Source organism: Borostomias antarcticus (genome assembly GCF_949987555.1).
Source record: "Borostomias antarcticus genome assembly, chromosome: 4".
Taxonomy (NCBI): Eukaryota; Metazoa; Chordata; class Actinopteri; order Stomiiformes; family Stomiidae; genus Borostomias; species Borostomias antarcticus.
This window is the reverse complement of record NC_140237.1, coordinates 30,555,060-30,577,088: the sequence shown is the minus strand read 5'-3', so window position 1 is coordinate 30,577,088 and position 22,029 is coordinate 30,555,060. Positions and strand designations below refer to the sequence as shown.

General features: G+C 45.5%; 1 protein-coding gene across 2 annotated transcripts in view; it reads right to left on the bottom strand.

Moving 5' to 3' along the window:
* Positions 1–22,029, bottom strand: part of LOC311307841 (FERM domain-containing protein 5-like) — a gene marked incomplete at both ends in the record, with an annotated part of 53,070 nt that overhangs the window by 4,376 nt on the left and 26,665 nt on the right. Inside the window, 7 exons of one of the 2 annotated variants that reach the window (XM_084436725.1) lie at positions 1,149–1,237; positions 1,378–1,465; positions 2,676–2,799; positions 3,388–3,485; positions 6,174–6,252; positions 6,402–6,444; positions 8,297–8,401. In XM_084436725.1, coding sequence (XP_084292851.1) covers positions 1,149–1,237; positions 1,378–1,465; positions 2,676–2,799; positions 3,388–3,485; positions 6,174–6,252; positions 6,402–6,444; positions 8,297–8,401 — 626 coding nt within the window. The remainder of the gene's footprint in view (positions 1–1,148; positions 1,238–1,377; positions 1,466–2,675; positions 2,800–3,387; positions 3,486–6,173; positions 6,253–6,401; positions 6,445–8,296; positions 8,402–22,029) is intronic. The other variant, XM_084436726.1, reaches the window with a different exon arrangement.

Genomic DNA, 22,029 nt, shown 5'->3' with positions numbered 1-22,029 from the left:
TGTTTAACTCCGTGTTTATCCCTCTGAATAAATAGGTTTAGAGGTTTGAGGGCTGGGTCTGAGTGACTGTCTGATTCAGTGCATAGGAAAGTAATGGAACGCTCTCTGACAGGGTTGTCTTGAGTACAGGAGCACCCCAGGGCTGTGTTCTTTTACCTTTGTTAATTCTCAATATACAGTATTCGGCTGCTGCACCTCTGCCCCTCTCTCTCCCATCGGAACACTGCGGGCAGCATTGTGAGGATCACGTTCTTTGACTTGTCCACGCCTCACAGCCCCCCCGATCTTGGAAGACGAGCTACGGTTAATGCAGGTGGAAGCCCCCCCTGGCGAACTGGATCACGGACTACTTGACTGGCAGACCACAATATGTGAGACTTCAGGACTGTCTTTCAGAGAGAGTGGTCAGCAACACTGGCGCCCCCCAGGGGACGGCTCTGTCTCACTTCCTGTTCCTGTTTCGTTTTGTTTTTGGGTCCTACCGCCTTCACCATCACCAAACCCTAACATCATCCTCTCCACACACAGTCTGACATGCTCCCCTCTGGTCAGCGCTTTGGAAAGCCTGTGTCCCCTGTGGCTATCAGCCTCCGCAATAACAGTAGTAATAATAATAATAATAATAACAATAATGCAGTATGTACTGCGCTTCTTCTACCTGAAATGTATCATTGTCTGTTTTGAGTTACTGTATTATTGTGGAATGTGAGTGAGTATTCTGCTTTTGGGTTCTCTTATTGTACACTGTGATCAAAGACACATTTCTATCCTTGGTTGGACAATAAAGTTGTATGTTATCATTACATTACAGTCATTTATCAGACGCTTTTATCCAAGTCTTATCTTATCATAATATTCTGTCATATTTCACACACCTATACATATCCATAAGAAAAAATTAAAAAGCAACTGGGGAGGATCTAAACAGAAGGCATACCGCTGTCAGAAGAGATAATGCTAACAGAAGAATATAACTAAGGGCATTACTGTACCGTAAGCCTGGTTTACTGACTGAGATCTCTGACAAGAAAAGATAACAAGGCACCTGTGTGCTGCTGTTGGCCTGCTTCCACAGTACATTAGAGCCAACACGGGATCCATTACACGAGGGGAATGGATAACAAAGGAGGCTATTAATCTGTACTTACCACTTGAGGAAATGGACTCTCCTGTTCCCCTGGAGCACAGTGAAGCCGAACGGAGTGAAGGCCAGGAAGGCAGGGTTGCCAGATACATCCTGATGAAAAGACACACCAGGATTTTAGGTCAGGGGGGTGATACCAGGTCCTACCCTCGAACCCTCGAGGCGGTCCTGCTAATGTACCGGACAGACATAATGGCGACCCCCCCCCCCCTCCTTCTTTGTGGCGTTTGTACCTTGCAGGGGTGAGGGTCCACACCGTACGTCTCCAACATCTGAGCCTTCTGCAGGAAGTTCATCTCTGAGGTCTCGGGATTTTGTCCTCTGGGAGAAAAGCACAACTTATGAATAATACGTCTATTGGGGCTCAATATCACAGCTCATCAATTAAATTGGTTTCATCTTGATCTGTGTGGGATGCAGGGGGACACTGTAAACACTAGAGGGCAGTAGAGGATAGAAACTATAGTGGCAGCTTGTGGGTCCTCTCCTTGTAATGCTTCACTGATAGCAGAGAGAGAGAGAGAGAGAGAGAGAGAAGAGAGAGAGAGAGAGAGGAGGGGATACTGCTGACTGGCAGGGTTAACCCAGGTTAATCACAAAATCAGACAGCAGTACAGAGAGCATACCAAACACACACACACACACACACACATGCAAGAACTCCTAGACTCCTGAGTATCACTGCAAGACCGAGGATGAGATGGATAGTTCGCTGCTCGGAATAGAATGAATACTCAGCAGTTCAAGTGGCGATGAAATTGCATCTGTGGCCTTGCATATCCAATAGCAATGCCTTTTTTCCATAATGGTATAATATTTCATTAAACAAAGATGACCTTGGCCAATTGGTGTGAGATAATAGTAAATCCAGTTTAGACTCTGGTACACTTGGTTTTACAGTGTTGTTTGAGATGGTATTGCCTATCTATGCATCGTTAAAATAAATCTGTCTAAAATGTTTTTATTCTAGTCATTACTTAGCCTCGTAAGACCATCCTGATCTCGCAAGCTCACATTCTCTTTCTCTCGCAAATCAGTCTGGATACTCTCCATAGAGATCTACGATCTAGCCAATCAGTGTTCTAAGAGGAAATACAAACAGCTACGCCAAGTTAGCTCGTGATAGACGGTGATAGACAGATGATTCAACCAATCACCTGACAAGAATTTTTGAAAGTGCCTGCCCTTTTCCAAACACTTTCCAATGGATTGTTCCCTGATGGTTATGTGAAGCAAGCCGTCTGGCGTGTCAGAAGTTAGTCATTACTATGTAATTATAATTTTTCTTTCTACTGTATGTTCATGGTAAATACCTGCAAACAACACTTTTCCACGTACAGTATCTCAAATATGATAACCTGTAAATGTGAAAAGTTTATTTTGGAGTTCTCCCAAGAGGATGCTACCAGCACTGCAAGCTAGACACCAGTCAGGAGAGATGACAGCTCATCCCACAATGAGGGGTCACGCAGGAGAGACCGTAGGCTGAGTGTTGGTTTGAGGAGAGGGACTTAGACAGGTGTCACCCTACATCAGCTCTGTCTTGTGGATGTCGGAGATCCTCCTCTCCAGCTTCTCCGAGTGCTTGGGGAAGAACTGGAACTTGGAGCTGTAGCCCTCGGGGTGCTTCCCCGGGTCGTAGTCACCGATCTCCGCTGGAAGAGCAGGGAGACAACAGGCAACACTTAACCACAGGACGCTGCAAAACACCGCCTAGGGGAGGTGTCACGCCACGAAATTCAGGCAAAACGACGGTTAGAAATGTGTTGGATTGGCCTAACACAGCCGTGCTATCATCACAGAATACTGTATCTACCATCATCATAGTGTCACGGCAGCAGAGCCTCTCGTCTCCCGTAGGTAGATCAAGCTGTTTCAGTTCCGCTGTTTCATGCAGCAGCAGCAAAGAGATTCTGGGAGAGGCCCAGACCACAGGCAGGCGGGGTGTGACAAAGGAGCCAGTTAACACAGCACTGCTGCCTGAATGCCAATGAGCAATGTCTGCCCGCCTGTCTCTCCTGCCTGCCTTCCACAAGGGCAGGGGCGAGTCTGGCCCCTCCTCCACCTCACAGCGGTAGGTGGACTCCACGTCCCCCCAGAACGAGACGCGTGTCCGATACTCTCGCAGACGCTCGTTAGCAGAGGTCGCAAGGTCACCCAAGGTCATTGGGTGGCGCGGGGCGACACGGCCTCGTGACACGATGGTGATTGGACGGCGGTGTGTGCTTCATCTGTGTGTTCACCTTGTAGGATGTAGGCAGCCAGCATGGCGGCGTCGGATGTCTTGCACAGGAGACGGCCGTGGTACAGATCCCTCTTGATCTGCAGGAAGACGAGATATCTGCACAAGAACACAATATCATCAGGCCTATCTAAACATGCATATATTCTACAGAAAATGTTCAATACCTTGTGAATAAACATGTCTTTCCCCCCAACTCAAGACAACTTACAGTACAACAAAGCAGGATATTGCAGCGGAAAGTTACAGAATAGCTGACATAATGCAGTATGTGAATCATCATATCTGTGCGGTCCAGGTATTAAGAAAGCGGTAGTGATCATGGTTGTTGTGCGGGCGGTGTGCATATTATTGTTCTGTATAAGCATCCAGCACACCTGTGTTCACTGCCCTCTCGTACCCAGAATTCACTGCAGTGGCCCCCTTCACCTTCACCATATCTAATACATGGAAACCAGGCTTTTAGTCCCAACTCTCCATAATTAATACATTAAACAGACTAGTCTCCCTGTGAGCCATTAGGCTGCACTTCTATCCACTTACCCCCCCCCCCCCCATACAGTACCTATCTCTTTAGTAACACACTGTGTGAATCATCTGGGATATATATGGATTCTGGCTAAAGCAGGAGTCTGGTCCCTAGCTATAATCATCTGTGTTTTAGTTACAATTCTTCTTTAGACTTTATGATTTATTGGTTTGGTTGTGGTCCTTATTAAACACTCTGGATGCGGCCAAACATCAGATCTGCGCTGCCCCTGTACTCATTCCACACACCACCGGCGTCTCCCATCTCAGAGCAGCAATGCAATAAATACTATTATTAATCATTACTGCAGAAATGTCAGGTGTGCGTGTGTGCGTGCGCGCGCAGAGACACGCAGAGATTTCCTTATGAAACTGCATTCACACCGGGTGCCTGCAGATGGAGTTGGCTTTAGCAGATGGTGGAAGATTTGTACGTTTTCCCCTCCTTCAGTCCTGACACACCGGGAGGCAGTGAGACGTGAAAAGGGGGAGATTGCATGCTGACTAGGCGGAATGGCTGAATTAGGGAGAGACCTGCACTCTGAGATGCCATACTTTACACCTCAGAGTAGATTGTCAGAGCCCCACACGCTGCAGAAGCACAGAGCAACCTGACATTGCAGCACAGAGAAGGAGTGCTCAGATTCCCCACTTGTACTGCAGTGCTTTTGACATTGATATAAAATGTAGGTTTTGCACTTGCCGTTGAGAGTCTGAGAGTATACATTCTATTGTAGCATTAACCTATGCCAACCTTGCGTTTCCCTGAATTAAGACAGTGGATTTGAACAAATACATGGAAATAATATCCTTGGTATTACAGCACATTATGGCACAATTAAACCATTTAAAGAAGATAAGAGGCCGCAGGCACTCACAAAACCCCCTTGGTCTTTAGATAACTGGTACTGTAAGCACTTTAATTAATTGAGACAAAAACTGTGTGGGACAGTATTGTACTGCAAATCAAAACAAATAGAGCAACTCTCGGTAACTCTTTATTTGAAGGGGTGTGCATAAGATTGACATGACACTTTTTTGCGTGCATGCGTGAGGCAAAACGCGCACACGTGTGAATCATGCCCACAGCAGGGCTCGAGACTGCGACCAATATGGTTGCATACAGTATGCGACCGTTATTTTTGAGGATGTGCGAGTTAAAATTTAACGCGGTCACATTCGTGCGAGTGCATGATGATCAAGGCTGTTTTGGTGCACGTTCGTGCGTGCGTTCGTGTGTCATCTTTTCATATCATAAGGTTTCTTCATGTGTCACTTCATGATTATGATGGTGTTATGACAGTGTCTTGTCAGTCTTATGCACACCACTTCAAATAAAGTGTTACCAAACTCTCTTTTTCCTTCTCTCTCTTCTTCTTCTCTCTCTCTTCCTCTCCTTCTCCCTATCTCTCCTGCTCTTTTCACCCTCTTCCTCTCTTTCATTCCCTCTTCCTCTCTCCCTGTGAGTGGGCAGTGCAGAGCTGGAGAATCACACACTTCTACTTTTTACTATTAGTAGCCTACGTACTACAGCTGCCCTCACTAAGTATGTATGTAGCAGGGATTTTAAAGCAGGCTAAAAGCTGTTATAATTTTGGCTCTCGAAGGTTAATATAGCATGTACACTGTAGCTATAGACTATGTCACAGTATTACATTTTTAATTTATTTTCAGTTGAGAATGTAAACATGTAGATTCCCAATATGTGGTTAATCCAAATCATTTGTAAATCTGTTCCTCCTTTGTTACATAAAAGGAAAACTGAACTTCGTTCATAATCTGACCGTCATTCGTGTCTGGATGGCGACAGGCAGTCAAATAACGTATCCAGCAACATTCATTTGGGAACACTAGCTGGCATAACCAGTTTGTTGGCATTTGGTTGAGAACTGATAAATTGCTAATGATGATACTAGAAATACAGATGGAAATACTCATGTTAAACTACCACATCATCACTGCACTGTCAATCTGTCATCTGTCTGTGACATCTCAGAGGCTCAGTGGATGTGACAAATCCATGGTGCGCAGAGGATTGTGGCTCAGAAAAGCCAGAAAAGCCTGCTGGCTTTCAAACTGCAAAATGCGACCGGATGTAATAGGTAATCCTGGTATTTTTGGCATTCTGCATTTGGCATACTATGTATTGGGACATACTAAATCCTTTTTGGCATACTACAGTATATAGTATGGAAGCATGCGATTCGTAAGCCCTTTCTCTTTTCAAAGCCCTCTCCATCATGGCCGCCAGACTCTTACTTTGTGATTTCCTCTTTCAGGGCAGCGGGGTCAGGTGGGTAGAACTTCACACGCAGACACATGGTGAACGGAGGCTGGACTGGGGGAAGGGGTCAGAGGTCAGGGGTTATTCAGTAACCAACATTGAAATTGAAAAGCTATAGTAAAGACGCAAAAGCAGCTGCTCAATGTAAAAATAGACACTGTTCAAAAAATTGGGAATTATATAAAAAAAAACACAATACTCACATTTCATTTGTTTAGCAATTGACTTTGTAAACTCCAACCAGTGCTGAAAGACAGAAACAATATCTGTCAAAATAAGCTCAAGGAAATAATTCAAAGCTGTCTGTTGGGAGCTGAATCCCTGGGCACTGCCCACTACTTCAATCCCAGGCTGAAGTGACGGACTAGACTGATTGCTCAGCAGTCGAGCGTGATTGCTGGGCTTGGCAGCCATTCTGGCGCTGCTTTCTCTCCAGCTCCCCACTTGTTTATTTACGTCACATGACGACGGCTCACTCCTACCCAAGGACTCCGGGCTGGGAAAGATGAAAGCCAGATTATTCACGAGGCCGCTCGGAGGAGGAAATGCTTGTTTTCTGTCAGCTCGCTAACCATTAGGAGGCTCTCGCAGGAGGGCTCAGGACGACCATATTCTGACAATGTGAACCGTGTCTCCCTGCTTCCACCTGTCTGTTCTCATGCTCCGCGGCCCGTCTTGGATGACTGCGGCTTCACTTGTACACAGAGTCATGTCTGTCACCCCCCGATCTTCAGCCCTAACTGATTGTGCAGAAGATTGGCAGTGGTTCGAGGGTGGGTTAAGTGAGGAAGGGTTTTAGAGCCTAAGACAGAGCTGGGATGAAAATGACTTAAATTGATTTCATAGCATTGCATCATGGCGTCAGTGCGTTAGTGCGCTCTTCAATGGGATTTTGACATTCATAGTTACACATTTGATTGAATGATGATATCGAGCTAAGATTGTAATCTAACACCAGTCGATTACAATCGTCTTACACCATATGTAAAATGATAGCATTGGATACATTATGGCCTACACACAGTTGTAATTATTGTTGCGAGTATGCATCTCCACTGCCGACAGATGGTCGTCAGGAGGTTTTCGGCCCTATTAGATTGAGAGTCGATCGACGCTCCAGTGAGACACCCTGTTATATCTGTCTGACAGCCGCTAGCTGCCTTCCTTTTGGGTTTATGGACTGAGGGAAGTGAGAGAAGTCTGACCCCTTGTTCCTACCGGCTGATTCATCCTCATTTCTGTCTGAGGAGACAGTTCCCATCAACCCCACCTCTAAGGATGGGTTCAAAAACACAAGCTAGTGTCTACAGTATGTGTGTGTGTGCCTGTGTGTGTGTGTGTGTGTGTGTGTGTGTGTGTGTTTGTGTGTGTGTGTGTGTGTGTGTGTGTGTATGCATGTGCGTGCGTGCAATAAAGAAAGGGAGAGATAGGGAGAGATGGGGGAAGAGAGAGAGAGAGAGAGAGAGAGATAGGTACTGTATGGCTGTGACTGAGACTAAAATCCCATCCTCTGTGTGTGTGTGTGTGTGTGTGTGTGTGTGTGTGTGTGTGTGTGTGTGTGTGTGTGTGTACGTGTGTACGTGTGTGTGCGAGCGTGCGTGCGTGTGTGTGTACGTGTGTGTGTGTGTGTGTATGTGTGTGTGTGTATGTGTGCGTGTGTGTGCGTATGTGTGTGTGTGTGTGTGTGTGTGTGTGTGTGTGTGTTTGTGTGTGTGTGTGTGTTCAAGCTGCTCCTGGACCAGGCTGGGAAGACATCTGAGTTAACACGCAGACTAATTCCCCCTGGCCGGGATGTGAGCTAGAGATGGGCTCAGCTCTGCTGGTGGGCACATGAAAGGAGTAGAGAAAGGAGAACAACAGAGAGAGAGAGAGAGAGAGAGAGAGAGAAAGAGAAAGGCAGGGGCGGGAAGAGAAGCAGAGGGCACCTTAATTAAGAGAGAGAGGGGGAAACGTGTGTGTGTGTGTGCGTGGTGGGTGGGGGGGGGGGTTGAGAGATGAAGGCAGAAACAGGTATAGACTTCTCTTCAAACATGGGCTGAAATACCACTTGAAATCATTTCAAACGGTATTTCTTCTCTGCTGTCTCTCTGGCACTCACCCTCTGTTTGTCTGGGTCCACATATCTTATACCGAAATAGTCCTTCTCCAGCAAGTTGAGGTGATGGCAGATGAGGTCAAACAGGTACTGTCCCTTTGCGTCACGCTGTAAAACAAAAGGAAAACCACTTATTTTCAGAACTCAGGTGACTTATTTTCACCAAACCAGGGGGCAGCAGCAGAGGCCGCCTCTGACAGCGACGATCCCAGACGCAGGCGGCGCCACTCGCTGCAACTGAGGCGAGAGCGGCGGCATTTGAGGAAAACATGGAGGCACTTCACGAAAAAGGAATTTCAGTTTCCCTTTCGTCTTGAGTTCTGATTTGGACTCGGACCGGCTACGTTTCAATGACGGACACGCCACCAGGACGTGGTTAATATTTCACCAGCCCCTTCCTCCGGAGATATCCGCACAGGATCAAATATTAATGCGCGGTGACAGCCGTCTGCGTGGCGTCTCATGGGAAATCTCTGCTGCGTGGAGGAGGCATGGGGAGGTTCGCAGGTGAGGTGTAGGTGAGAAATGCCTGCAGTGCAGCGCAGCGAACGGGGGGGATGGAATTGGCAATTATTGTAAGTCGGACAAAAGCGCAGCTAAATGGCTGTAATGTAGTGTAATCTAATGCTTCCCTGGCATTCATTGGCAGGCCAACTGGGTGACTGGGCACGGCACCTGCAGACCCTCGAGCCTGCTGTGTGTCTGATGCTGCAGACCGGCCCGGCCCAGCCTTGTCCAGTCCAGCCCAGCCCAGCCCCGCCCAGCCCAGCCCTATCCAGCCTGGCTCGGCCCAGCCCAGCCCAGCCCAGCCCAGCCCAGCCCAGCCCAGCCCAGCCCAGCCCAGCCATGACACTGTGAGGACCCGGTCTGACACGGCAGTGGCCCAGAGCAGCCCCAGGTGCCGGTTCCGCCTGCTGTCACATGACTATTCTGCTGCTGCTGCTGCAGTTCTCTGTCACTGATAGACTGGACAGAGCATGGAGGATGGCTTTATACAGAGAGAGAGAGAGAGAGAGGGAGGGGGGCGGGGGCTGAGAGAACAAGGAGGGAGGAGGAAGGAGAGAGATTTTGGCAGAGACTAATGCTAGTCTTACAGCGTGCCTCACAGCACAGCAGCCAGTGGTGCAGGACGGCATGGCTGTCTCCCAAGTCTGTATGGACCAAGCACTTCCCCTCCGCATATGTTCTCCGGTCCCTCTCTCTCCAGCCCTGCAGACACCCTCAGGTGACAGGTGACAAGCTTTTAGCGGCGTTGGGACCACATTAAGCCACATTAGCGTTAACGTCTGGCTGACAGGAAGCAGTGGGATGTATGCCCTGGTCTGACAGTCACAGTTTACTGTTGTGAGAAGCCTTGGGGCTCAACTGTGTTAAAATACTGAACTAATTTACCGGAAAAAAATAAATACTGACAATAAATACCAGGGGTATTCAGTGCCTGAGGTGGAGTCGCACACTGTTCACACGTATAGTGTATAATTATCAACACATGGGAGGGATCTGTGAGTAGACCTACAGTATAAGCATGTTCATTCTAGTAAAAGCGTGGACTGTATTTCCTTGCGGAGTTTGCATGTTCTCCCCCTGTTCGCAAGGGTTTCCTCCCAGAAGAAACCAGTACAAAAAAACATGCAGAAGAATAGAGCGCTAAGGCCGCCCGTCCCTGACGAAGACGGACAGGAGCGCTTGGTTAGTCCCAGGGCGCAGCCCGTGCACGCTGCCTACCGTCTGCTCCCGGCTGCCCTTGGGGGAAGGACGATGGGATGAGTTAAGAGCAGAAGAATTTCATTGGTGGACGCTACTGTTATTCGTGTGTGTGTGTGTGTTTTGTGCTGTGTCTCACTATATGACAAATTGTTTTGTTTGTTTGTTTGTTTGTTTTGATAGGATTGAGGAAGCAGCAGGGCTGAGATGATATAGTCCTAGGAGGTTAAGTAGCAGCATACCAGTGCGCGTCTGAGTATATCTCTATTACTATTACCACATGGATATTAGCCGGCCGTCCCTCTGCGCCTGTATGACTATGTGGCTGAGTGGTATCTGTCTGCCACTGTTGGTCCGACCTTCTCCTAGTACGTCTCCTCAGGCTCCCGCATGAACGCTCCCCTGCCGCTGTCCCTGGATGTCACTGTCACAACACAGACCCCAGGCCTCTACCACAAGCCTGCTTACTGGTCCTGCTTTTAGAATAGAAGCACGTCCTGCTCTCCCCCAGTGCTTTACAGCTAGAATCGCTAATGCCCAGAGAGGTACAGTAGATAGATGCATGCACACATTCACACACAAACACATGTGTACACACACGCACACATGCACACACGTCACACACATACACACACAAGCACACACTCACACACAGTACACACACATACACGCATATATACTGTACATACATACTGTACACACAGACACACACACGCACGCACACACACACACACACACACACACTCACAGTACACACATACACACATATATACTGTACACACACACACACACACACACACTGTACATACATAATGTACACACACACACACACACACACACACACACACACACACACACACACACACACATGCACACAATGTCACAATGTGGTGTCAGCACCTACTAGACTATAAGGTCCCTGGCTGGAATACATTCCTTGGATACAGAGATTCTGTTCTCTCTACCTCCTCCCTCACCCTCCATCTGTCGTAAACGTCAACAAAGCCAGAACACCCCCCCCCCCTCTCTCATTTTAATCTCAGGGACTGTGAGACTGTGTTTGTGTGTGCGGGTGGGCGTGTTTGTGCATGACGTTATTGATGACCGCCCTGCAAATCTGTGCTGAAGAACAACAAAGAGACAGAGCCATTAATCTAACGGCAAACAAAAAACAAAAACAAAGAAAGGTCTGAAATGAACTAGAAGTGAAAATGCAACGCAACCAGCACCATTCATTGATTAGATTCACCTTGCACACTTTACATGCTGATAAGATGAATAGAACTTTAAGAAGTTGCTCACAGCACCCCTGGGACAGAAACAGAGGCTCTGAAGCAGAGATTATCGATCAGAGGTACAGGGAAGGCGGGCCTTCGGCCACAGGCCAGTCCGGTGTTACAGCAGGAACGACTACTAGTGCAAGTTAATGAGGGAAAAATCCCCAATCTGCTGCTGTGCTTGTTCCAAAATAACGACAAGCTCATCCAGTAAAGCCTTGATGATGAGGATTATCAAAAGGTCTCATGAGTGATTTTTAATCCAATGGGAACAGTGTCTCATTTCAGACTGGGCGAAGGGTGAGCTTGGACATTGATTCTCAGTTAGGTTTCCTCAGTGCAGCACACTGACTTATTTGTGAGCTTCATTGCAAACCAAAGGGACTTTTTTGTGGACATTTAAATATACGTAGTCTTGGAAATAAACGTGAACAGCTAGAGCATCTTCTGCATGAGTCAAATATTGACTGCCTAGGTCTATCTGAAACATGGTTGAAACCTTCATCTCCAGAAGCCCTTGTTTCCATGCCAGGATATAATGTATTCAGGAAAGATAGGTTAAAGGGAAAAGGTGGGGGGGGTTACTCTATGTAAAGAACACTCTTGCCTGCAGAGAGATTACATGGCAAACAGATATTAACTTTGATTGTGTTGGTGTTGAAATATTTCTGTCCACTGAAATGTCCTTTTCTCTCATCTGCCTCTATAGACAGCCATCCGCCAAAGCAGATTTTTATGATCAGTTAAAGCTTTTGCTAATCTCTGTAATTCTAACAAAGAGATCATCTTAGGTGATTTTAATATAAATTGGGATGATAAATAGAACAGAAAAACCTTAAACAAACCATGGATGGTCACAACTTGATAGAATTAATTGAACAACCGACTAGAATAGCTAACACCTCCCAAACCAGGATAGATCTACTTTTCACAAATAAAGCCAACAGGATCACCAAAACTCACAACTTGTTGACCGGCCTTTCCGATCACAACTTTATTTCTTTTGCTAGGAAACTTACTAAAAAACGCTTCCTAAAAGCACCGAATAAGATCTCCCCTTCTGACTTCATCCCAAAAAAACTGTTTTGGAGACGCTGTCAAGATTGTCAACTGGGGTGAGATTCTCTCCTGTCAACATTAAAGAAAATTGCAGTTTGTTCACAAACAAAATGAATGAGGTAATGTCCTCTTTCTCAAGGAGGGGGCACCAAAGGGCCCAGAAGGAACATCACTTCCCCTGGCTGGATGACAACTGTAAATCTCTAATGAAGTCTAAAAGAGTCTAAAAACTGGGATATCAACTGATAGACAGATATTTACCTCTGCATGTAATAAGGTAAGTTGTACCTGTTCTGGTTAAAGACCCTGCAGTATTGGCATGCACTTTTAACAAATATTTTTGGGATAGTGTACTCGAAATAAGAAAACTCTTTGCCCCCTCTGGTGTCTCCCCCAGCCCAAACGTGGATGCTCAGCCCCTCTTTGAGCTGGAGGAAATAACAGAAGCAGAGGTAAGGAAAATCATTATAGGATTGAAACGCTCTAAGGCCAGAGACGTGTATGGCTTGGACACCGACTTCATAAAATCATACTCGGCCGCTTTAATAAAACCGATCACTATGCTAGTAAATCATTCTATTAGCTCAAGTGCCATCATCCTGGAAGGTAGCCACCGTAACACCAATCCGGTAGTAGGCTACTAGTGTCCAACTACAGACCGATCAGCATTCTCCCCACCATATCTGAAGTTGCCAAGAAGTGGGTGTCAAAACTTCTAGTCAGACATCTGGACAGAGGTCAGACCCCACTCCACCCACTACAGTTTGGTTTTCGTGCAAACCACTCCAATGAGTCTGCAAACTGTGTTTTATTGAAAAAGTAAAATATATGCTCGATAAAAACCCATGTGTGGGTGCTGTGTTTCTGGACCTTAGGAAGGCATTTGACACCATTGACCATCAGGTACGTCTGGCAAAGCTGTCATACTTCAATTTTTCCATAGACACAATACAATGGTTCAGTTCCTACCTAACAAACAGAAAACAGTGTGTCATGGTCAACGGTGTCAAATTGCCTTACCTTGACAACCCAGTAGGGGTCCCTCAAGGATCGATCCTTGGTCCAATATTATTCTCACTGTATATTAATGACTTGTCTGATGTATGTCCTGATTTTAATGTACAAATGTATGCTGATGATGCAGTCATCTTTGTGCATGGAAAAAAGACTGAGCTGATTGAATCCTGCCTTACGAGTTCTCTAAACAAGGTCCAAAACTGGTTAAATACCTGTCTGCTGCTAAATACAAAAAAAAACAGTATGCATGATGTTCAGCAAACGACCAGTTAAACTCACAAGATCCAGTGTGTTTCTGGGGGGGGGAGAACTAGAAATAATTTTCCAGTTAATACCTCAGTGTTACTCTGGACTCAAATCTTTCCTTCAAGAAACACATTAAAAAAGTGAAACACAATTAATTTCAACCTACATAATTTTAGACAAATTTGTCATTTTTTAACAGCTGAGGCTGCAAAGTTATACCTTCATTGTATGATCTTCTCCCATATTGATTATTGTTTCACAAACTGGTCGTTCACGGGTGCCACAGTCATAAAACCTATTGAACAGCTATTCAACAGAGCCATTAAGGTGTTTGCAAGAAAACCAGTGTCTTACCATCACTGTAACATTCTGGAAAAACATCACTTTTTGAACTTTGAAAATTTCAAGGTTTTCAAGAGTGCTTGTTTCACATACACATGAAACGAAACACTGGACTTGGCACCAGAGCAGACAGCAGAGGTCCAGAGAGTCCAGCATAGAATGACTACCTTTGGACAAAATGTTCTCTCCATAAAACGCTGCCAAACATGGAACAGTCTCCCTGGCACTTTAAGAGAAAGCCCCATCCTTGCCACCTTCCGAGGACAATTTAAAAAATGGTTGAAAGATAACCAAGTATGCGAACACCAATAAGCACACACTACACTTTATGTCTGGCACATGTTTCACTTTATAGCGCCCATGCATGTGCGCACGTGGGATTACGCATATGCACACACAGGTACATAATGCACACACGCATCCACCCACCCACCCATAACACGTATACTCACGCACACATACAGATACACAATAGAATAAACTGTCCTGATTTTTATGTATTAAGTGTATTTTATCTCCTATGTTGTTGCTCTGTTTTATATTTATCTCCCATGTTGTTGCCCTGTTTTATATTTCTTGTTTTTATGTCTGGGGACTACAGATGGAAAATAGCCTCCGGGCTAAATCCAGCATTTTTTACACTTTGTTCATTTACAGATGATCACTGTGTTCATTAATCATGCATTGTCCCGCTTAAATAAACAAATAAATTCTGGCATGTTTTGATAATTAGCATGAATTATACTGTACTGCACATTTTTATTCCCGGAAGACAAGCCCTTTATTAGAAAGGCCTCACAATGTACCTGAATAGGCCAGCCTGCCTTGTACAGACTATACCTAATCTAGGCTTAGTCCAAGCCTTTCATTCTTCACCTACATTTTACCATCCATACCTTCCTCAATCCACTTTCTAGAGGTAATTAAGCTCCATTCCATTTATCAGCTACTCTCCAATCACACTGCTCCTTAAGCCGTGGTAAAATAAAAAGGGATTGAAGGGGTGAAGAGGACAGGGAGGTTGATTGCATCGTCCGCTCGAGTCGAGTCGTGATATCACCGGGGACGTCGTTAATGCCAGGCAATTTGATTTGGGCCATCTAGCTGTAGAACGGAGAAATGGTGTGTGTGTGTGTGTGTGTGTGTGTGTGTGTGTGTGTGTGTGTGTGTGTGTGTGTGTGTGTGTGTGTGGCGCCCGGAGGGCTCTCGGCACGCGCTCAGGGGGTGGAGTGTCAGTGTGTGTGTGTGTGTGTGTGTGTGTGTGTGAGAGAGTGTGAGGTCTACTCTGTCCCTGTCCCAGAGGTGGGCAGGCCTGACATCATCGGCCGTAACTCATGGGTAATGGGATTAGTGAGGGGCTGTCGGAGATGAATGTTTGAACAAGCGGAGGGCCTCGGCGCTTTCTGGACGCGCGCTGACGCTTCATTATGGCCATAATAAAAGTGACAAATAGTGGGGAAAAAACCCAACCAGGGCCAAACGACCATGGGTTCTTAGTTCAGACGTCTGCTTGCCTCTCTCTCTTGGCCCAGCCAGGCTTGGCTTTAGATTAATTATTGAAATGGATTCCATATCAGCCAGGGAAACACGGCATCAATAAATGATGGTGTCATCTTAAACTGGAGAATGGAAATTGCAGCAACCGAGGAATGAGTCGGAAGTGGTACGCAGTAATCTTCGGGCTCTGGAAAATAGGGGCTGCTGATATTGTCTGCTCACATTAGTTGGTGATGATGATGACTTCTTCTCCACAGCTCTGGGGTTGGGTGTGTGTGTGTGTGTGTGTGTGTGTGGGGGAGGGGGGGGGGGGTGATTAAGTGTGTGAGTGGTTGATGTGGCAGGTTTTATGATCTCTGGCCTGTGTGAGGCTCAACCCTGCATTGCCTGTCAGCACATCGCCACTGTGGATAATCTCTAGGCTGCACCCAGCGCTATAAGGTGGCATCTCTGAGCTAAGCCTTTTAAGGGCTTACTTGGGAGAGTAATAATATGATATGGTTGGTATTCTAAGAGGGCACAGATGTGAAAATCAGAGATCAGCAAGGAATGCAGTGACACAGAGATCATGTGACTTTGCACTGAATACCAGAGAGGTCCTCAAAAGCTACAGTACAACACTTTTCCTGATTACCCCCCCCCCCCCCCACACACACACACACACACTAGGGAACTGTACACACTGAGGTACAGTGGTACTATCAAAAGACAAGAGAGTCCAGGAGTAAAAGAGTAATTTCCTCTGTACTGTAAACTATTAACAGGGATGTTGAGAGGATTCCCATGGAGGACGTCATCACATCACACAAAAACAAAGTCACACCGCAACACTACTGTAACTGGGTCATCCACTGGCGGCGAGTCACTCACAGTGAAGCTTTGCTCCAAAAAACGTTAAGCTGGGCTTTAGTTCCCGGGCTTTTGATCAGCCTGGCCCCGCTGCCCTGGAGGACGCCGTTGTTCCTTGAGTGACACCATTTCCTCACACCTCATCAAATTTACACTATCTACTATCACTACTACTACTACTATTTACAGTAACAATAGCACATTTTGGTGCTGTATTTCAGGATGGCCAAAAAGGCAGACTATGAATAAATATGCAGCAATTTCATGGGGATGATTCAATCCCACGCTTATGGATTAGTGGCGCTCATCTGCACTTAATTCCTGAGGATTGCATCTACACTTAGCTGCACAGCCATCCGATTTTGTAGTCATTTGCTGTATGACTGTGATAAGTCCATACTGACATTGTATTCCCTATATTGTATTCTCAAGACTAATATCTTAGATGACTAGTCAACACAGTAGGTCCTATCTGTACACTTCACTGTCAATCTGTTTATTTGTATTGTATTTTTAAATTGTAATAGGACATATACATCACCCTGTGTGAACATGATGCACGTTGTCCTAATAAAACTCAAATTCAAACTCAAACTCAGTCATCAAGACCACAAAGTGCTGTTTGTAGGTAAGTATCACCAATGCACACTTTTCATATGTCCCCCAAGACATGTCCCTCTCAAACACTGGGAGGGAGACAGACAGCAATCCTCCTTAAAGAGCATTGTTGACAAGGAGCCATCTCTTGAAGTGTCTCGGTGGGACTGCTCCGTGCTGGGCTGTGCTCAGTGCCAGTGTTGGGACTCTCCAAATCATTCTTCCCGTGGAGAGCGGCTGTCCTTCAGGCCTCCGTTAGAGTGATGACGCGACACGGCCGCTGAGCCCAGCGCACGGCTGTTTGAACACCGGGGCCAGCAGGGGCCAAAACCATCTCCCAGCTCCTCAGGGACGGACGCTCGCACTTGTAAATGATCTCTCTGGGGCTAGAGAAGAGGAGGAGAGGAGAGGAGGAGAGGAGGACTGGAGAGAAGAGGAGAAGAGAGGAGTGGAGAGGAGAAGAAATGAGAGGAGTGGAGAGAAGAGAGGAGTATAGAGGGGAGGAGAAGAGAGAAGTGGAAAAGAGAAGATGAGTGAGAAGAGAGGAGATGAGAGGAGAAGAGAGGAGTGGAGAGGAGAAGAGGGGAGTGGAGTGTAGAGGAGAAGAGAAGAGAGGAGAGAAGTGGATAGGAGCACATCTTCCTCTTTTTGCACCTCTTTCCTCTTGCTGATTAGTACCTCAGTTGTGTCCAGAGGCTGAGCCATGGAGATGCTAGGCTAGTAGACCTCATAAATGGAGCCCATTTATCATTTCTCTGGCCTTCCCATCACCCTCAGGCCCAAGGGGCTGAAGCACTTGCAGCCTAGACCCACACCACCAGCCATGCATGCACTGCCTAGTTAACATTCTGACTCTTTGATGGTGCATCAATACTGTGTACGACCATTCCTGGATTTAAAGTGCAACGAGAGCCTAGGGTATAAGGGCTTTACAGTTATCTGGTGATATCTAGTGTAGACTATACACTAGACACACGGTGGCTGATTGTGCTAATAGCTAATGGCTATGCCTGCCTTTTAACTTAAAAACAGGGAAATCAATCTATTTACAGTACAGTCTATGATCCTATCTTGCACACAGCACTCTTCTCGGTTCTCAGTCAGTCAAGGTTATGGGGATTCATTGGATCGATCATTGTGGGAAATTGCTTGAAAAAAAAAAAGTTGTGTTTGGAATAGCTCCCTCGTTCCCTCACTCCCTATTCCCTATATGGGGTTCACCATGTAGTGAACTACCTAGGGAACGGAGAAAATGTAGGGTACATGCGCTGTTCCCTGGAAATCAAGGTGAATTGTGGGTAATAAATAGTGGACTATATAGGGAACGAAAATTCTGTGGAGAATTTGGACACTACAAACAAAATGGCTGACGGCCCATATAGTGCACTATATAGTGCATAGGGAGCGATTCCGAACACAGCTAATGCCTCTTGACTGTTCACGTGAACTTCTTCCTCCTTTGGAATTGCAGCTGTGACGAGGGCATTGCAGCTGTGACGAGGGCATTGCAGCTGTGACGAGGGCATTGCAGCTGTGACGAGGGCATTTGACAAATGCTGCAAAATGTGTGAGAATGTGTTTCTTTTCGGAGGAGACCTCTTGGCAGGTCTGGGATATATTTGGTTTCGGATGCAACATGTAGGCCAAGTCTACAGTATGTGAGGCTGGTCCCTGTAATATATACAATATGAGGGGGAAAAACAAACAAACAAATACATTGTGAACGCAGGGAAGTCTATCATATTTCATCTGTAGGCCTGTCAGGTGAAGTGTTAGGTGTAGAGACAGAAACAGTTGAGAGCAGAGAGTGTGAAACAGTTGTTGCCTATCCCTCTATCTGGACATGGCTGTTCTTGATCAGCGAGCATTGTACACACTCCACTCTCAGCCGAAGGAGCCGACTGATGAGATCTCCAAACCTTGTGAAGTGAAACTACGAGGTTAAGTGCCATGCTCACAAAAGCAACAGGGTGATGGAATGTTATACTGTAGCTCCCCATTACATACTGTGCAGCTAAGTACATGAAATTAGGGATGTGCACGGTTAACCGATTTCTCGAGTACCCGAGTAGGCAATCTGCTAGTCGGAAAATAAACACTACTCGGTTAATCTAAAGGCTATACAATATGGCATGTTTTGCCGTGAAAGCGCGCATTTCTGAGCGCCTGTGCCCTTTTTCAATTGTTACCAAAGAGGATAGAGCGTTGGCGGCTGCCTGGAGAAAAGCGCTGTACTGTATATGGAGTCTTTTTAAGAGCGCTCCGGCACAGGCCCATGCGCGTATAGCCTACTCGTTTTCCAGCCTATAAAGAAATATTGAATGAATAGGCCTGTTGTTCAATAAATCTATTTAGTTTTGCATGGACATTTCTCTAATGAAGGCTTGACGCCGAAACATCCATTATTGTCCAATAAATTGGAAATAGGCAGTGAGTGCCGCGGTGCTTTTTAGATAACGCTAAAAATTAATTCACTTGTTATCCGGCATCGGCAGTAAAGGCTTGGTTTAATACTTAATTTATATTAGTAAATTAGAGGTCTGGTTGCATATTGTAGGCTTAGAGTTTTCAGAGTAGCCTAACGATAGGCTTAATAAGCTATGAGCTGGGCAGTGCATCCAAATTAAAAGGCTGCGTTTTTCGATTCCGATAGCTTCATGAAAACCTGTGGGTTATTCAATCTGATAAGTAATGCATCCAACCACACATCAGCTTTTAAATATGTTTATTTGCAAGGGCATGGACGAGACATGAAAGCACCGCCACGGTAATAACGGCGGAAAAAAACGTTTTCCCCTCCGAGGGGGCCGGGGTTCAATGCGCTCTGTCTGGACGGTATCTTTTTTTGAGTAATCTTTTTTTTGAGTAATCGGTTACTCGAGTAGGATCAGGTTAGGTTACTCGGTTTTAAAATTAGTCGAAATTCCCATCCCTACATGAAATCAATACATCATTGGGATTCCATTTACGTGTGTGGTTCAAATATGACTCTCCACCATACTGTTGTGTATAAACAATAACATCAAAATTGCAGTGAGTTCCAGGAGCTTGCTCGATCGTCTCGTTGAGAGAGGTCAGGGAATAATTTTTACAGCTCACTTCTGGCCCCCGGGCGAAACTGTTTTTTTTGCTTCCCTCTGGAATATGTAGGGGTGGGACCTATGCCCACCCTCCCATTGCTCTCTGTAAAACGCAATGTGTTGCCTCTGTGTATGAAATGCGCTATACAAATAAAGTTTGATTTGATTTGATTTCATCAAAAGACGAGGCCCCCGTGCATTAGTGACATAACTTGTAAGTTGCCTCACGTCTGAGCATTGCCACTTTGAATGGCGCTATTTAAGGAATGAAAGGTCATTCTCTAAATTGGATCAACTCAAGGACATTAAACTGTGCTAGAAATCTGGAGCATTTCCTCTAATCATGGGAGACATGCTGCAAATAGGAATGGGCGATGTCTCTTACAGCTCTATTTATCTATCACTTCAGAGACTTGGCAGAAAACCTTGTCTTTATGCTCCTTTAGAGATACCTTGAGACCCATCCACATGAAAGTCATTCAGTCGATCAAATTGGATGTGTGCACTTACTGTGTGGAAAAAGGTATTTTCAGTAGCATGAGGCTATGAAGTACTGTAGGCCTACGACTAATATACCATTGACCATCACAGCTGTATTATTTTCTAATACATTTGATTCTGGAATATGGGGTCGAGGTCTGTGAGTGTTTTGGAAAATGTTGACACTGTATTAAATTGTGTAAAAGGTATGAATGTGATTATATATTTTTAGATTTTGTATTGTTTCATATTGTTTATGATGTATGCTGTGTAGCCAGGGTGCCATTGTAAATGAGACCATAGTCTCAGTGGGCTCCCCTGGATAAATAAAGGGAAAATAAAATTAAAAAAGAAATCCCCAGCTTTTTGAAGTGGCTTATCTCATTTCTCACATTGTCACTGTTTAAGTCAAAGTCAGTTCAAGCTGTATTTTTAAACATAGCATTCATTACCGGTGCCAGCTGGCATCTGCGTTTGCGACTATGCTTGTCAAACTCACAGATCCCTATGACAGATTCTCCCAGAAAACCCACAGCGTGCCAAACAGTCAGACAAGCCATTCAGACAGTTAATGTCTGAATAAGGATAAGGGAGTTAAAGGATGTGCCAGCATCAGCATAAGGCAGAATGGAGAGTAGGCCTACACTACACTGTACCATCAGTGATAATGAAATGCATACACAAATGACAAGTCTCCCATGCAAACCCCTGAGAGGGACAACCAAGTGCCCTTGGAGTGAACCAATCACAGTGACAGTCAACTGTGCCTTTTTTAAGCACACCTGAAAAACAAGATGATGATGATGATGATGATTGAAGTGATTTAAATGAGCAGGGGTTGGCAGACTTCACCCCAGTCAGAGAGAAACACAGAATTTGTAAGAAGACATGTTTCAAATCTGCATAATCAAGGCTTATCCACTCTGCCAGTTTGTAATGTAGGCTGTTGCTCTATTAAGATATTTACGAGTTGCCATCCTATACTATTATTTATTTAAGAAATCAGGGAGGGAAGCAGCAAAAGACTTGTCTGTGCAACTCTGTGTAGCTACAGCATTAAGTGGCTTGAAGAAGCAAAACCAACTTGAACTTTAAGATTGCATTGACACTTCTAGTATCAAAGAATGCTTAAAGGAAAATAACTACTATTAACCTTTTTGGGGGGCCAATTGCAATGCCGATGTGAACAGTCCTGAACCCTCACAGTTTACTAATGAGCATGTAATAGCGCGGAACGGCAGGCCATGGAGCCAGTGCTAATAAAGAGCATGCAGTAATATCCTGAAGCCTAATGCACAGTAAGTGCTGACTGATATTAGGCCGTGGCTATCAGAGCTGCACAGAAAGGGTCATTATCTCTGTGTCAGTAAGCATTAAAAAAAACAGCTTAGCACGGTTAATGTTTCGTAAAAGATGATGGGGAAAAATAGAATCATTGACGTGCTTCCGGCCACCTGTTGGGCAATAATTTTGATCAGTGGAGACATAAAACATAGAAATTGGAATTTCACTCTACCTCCCTCAACCTTTCACATGCAAAACCCCTAGCGGTGCTAACCTCATTTATAACAGGATGACCTCTCCAGGA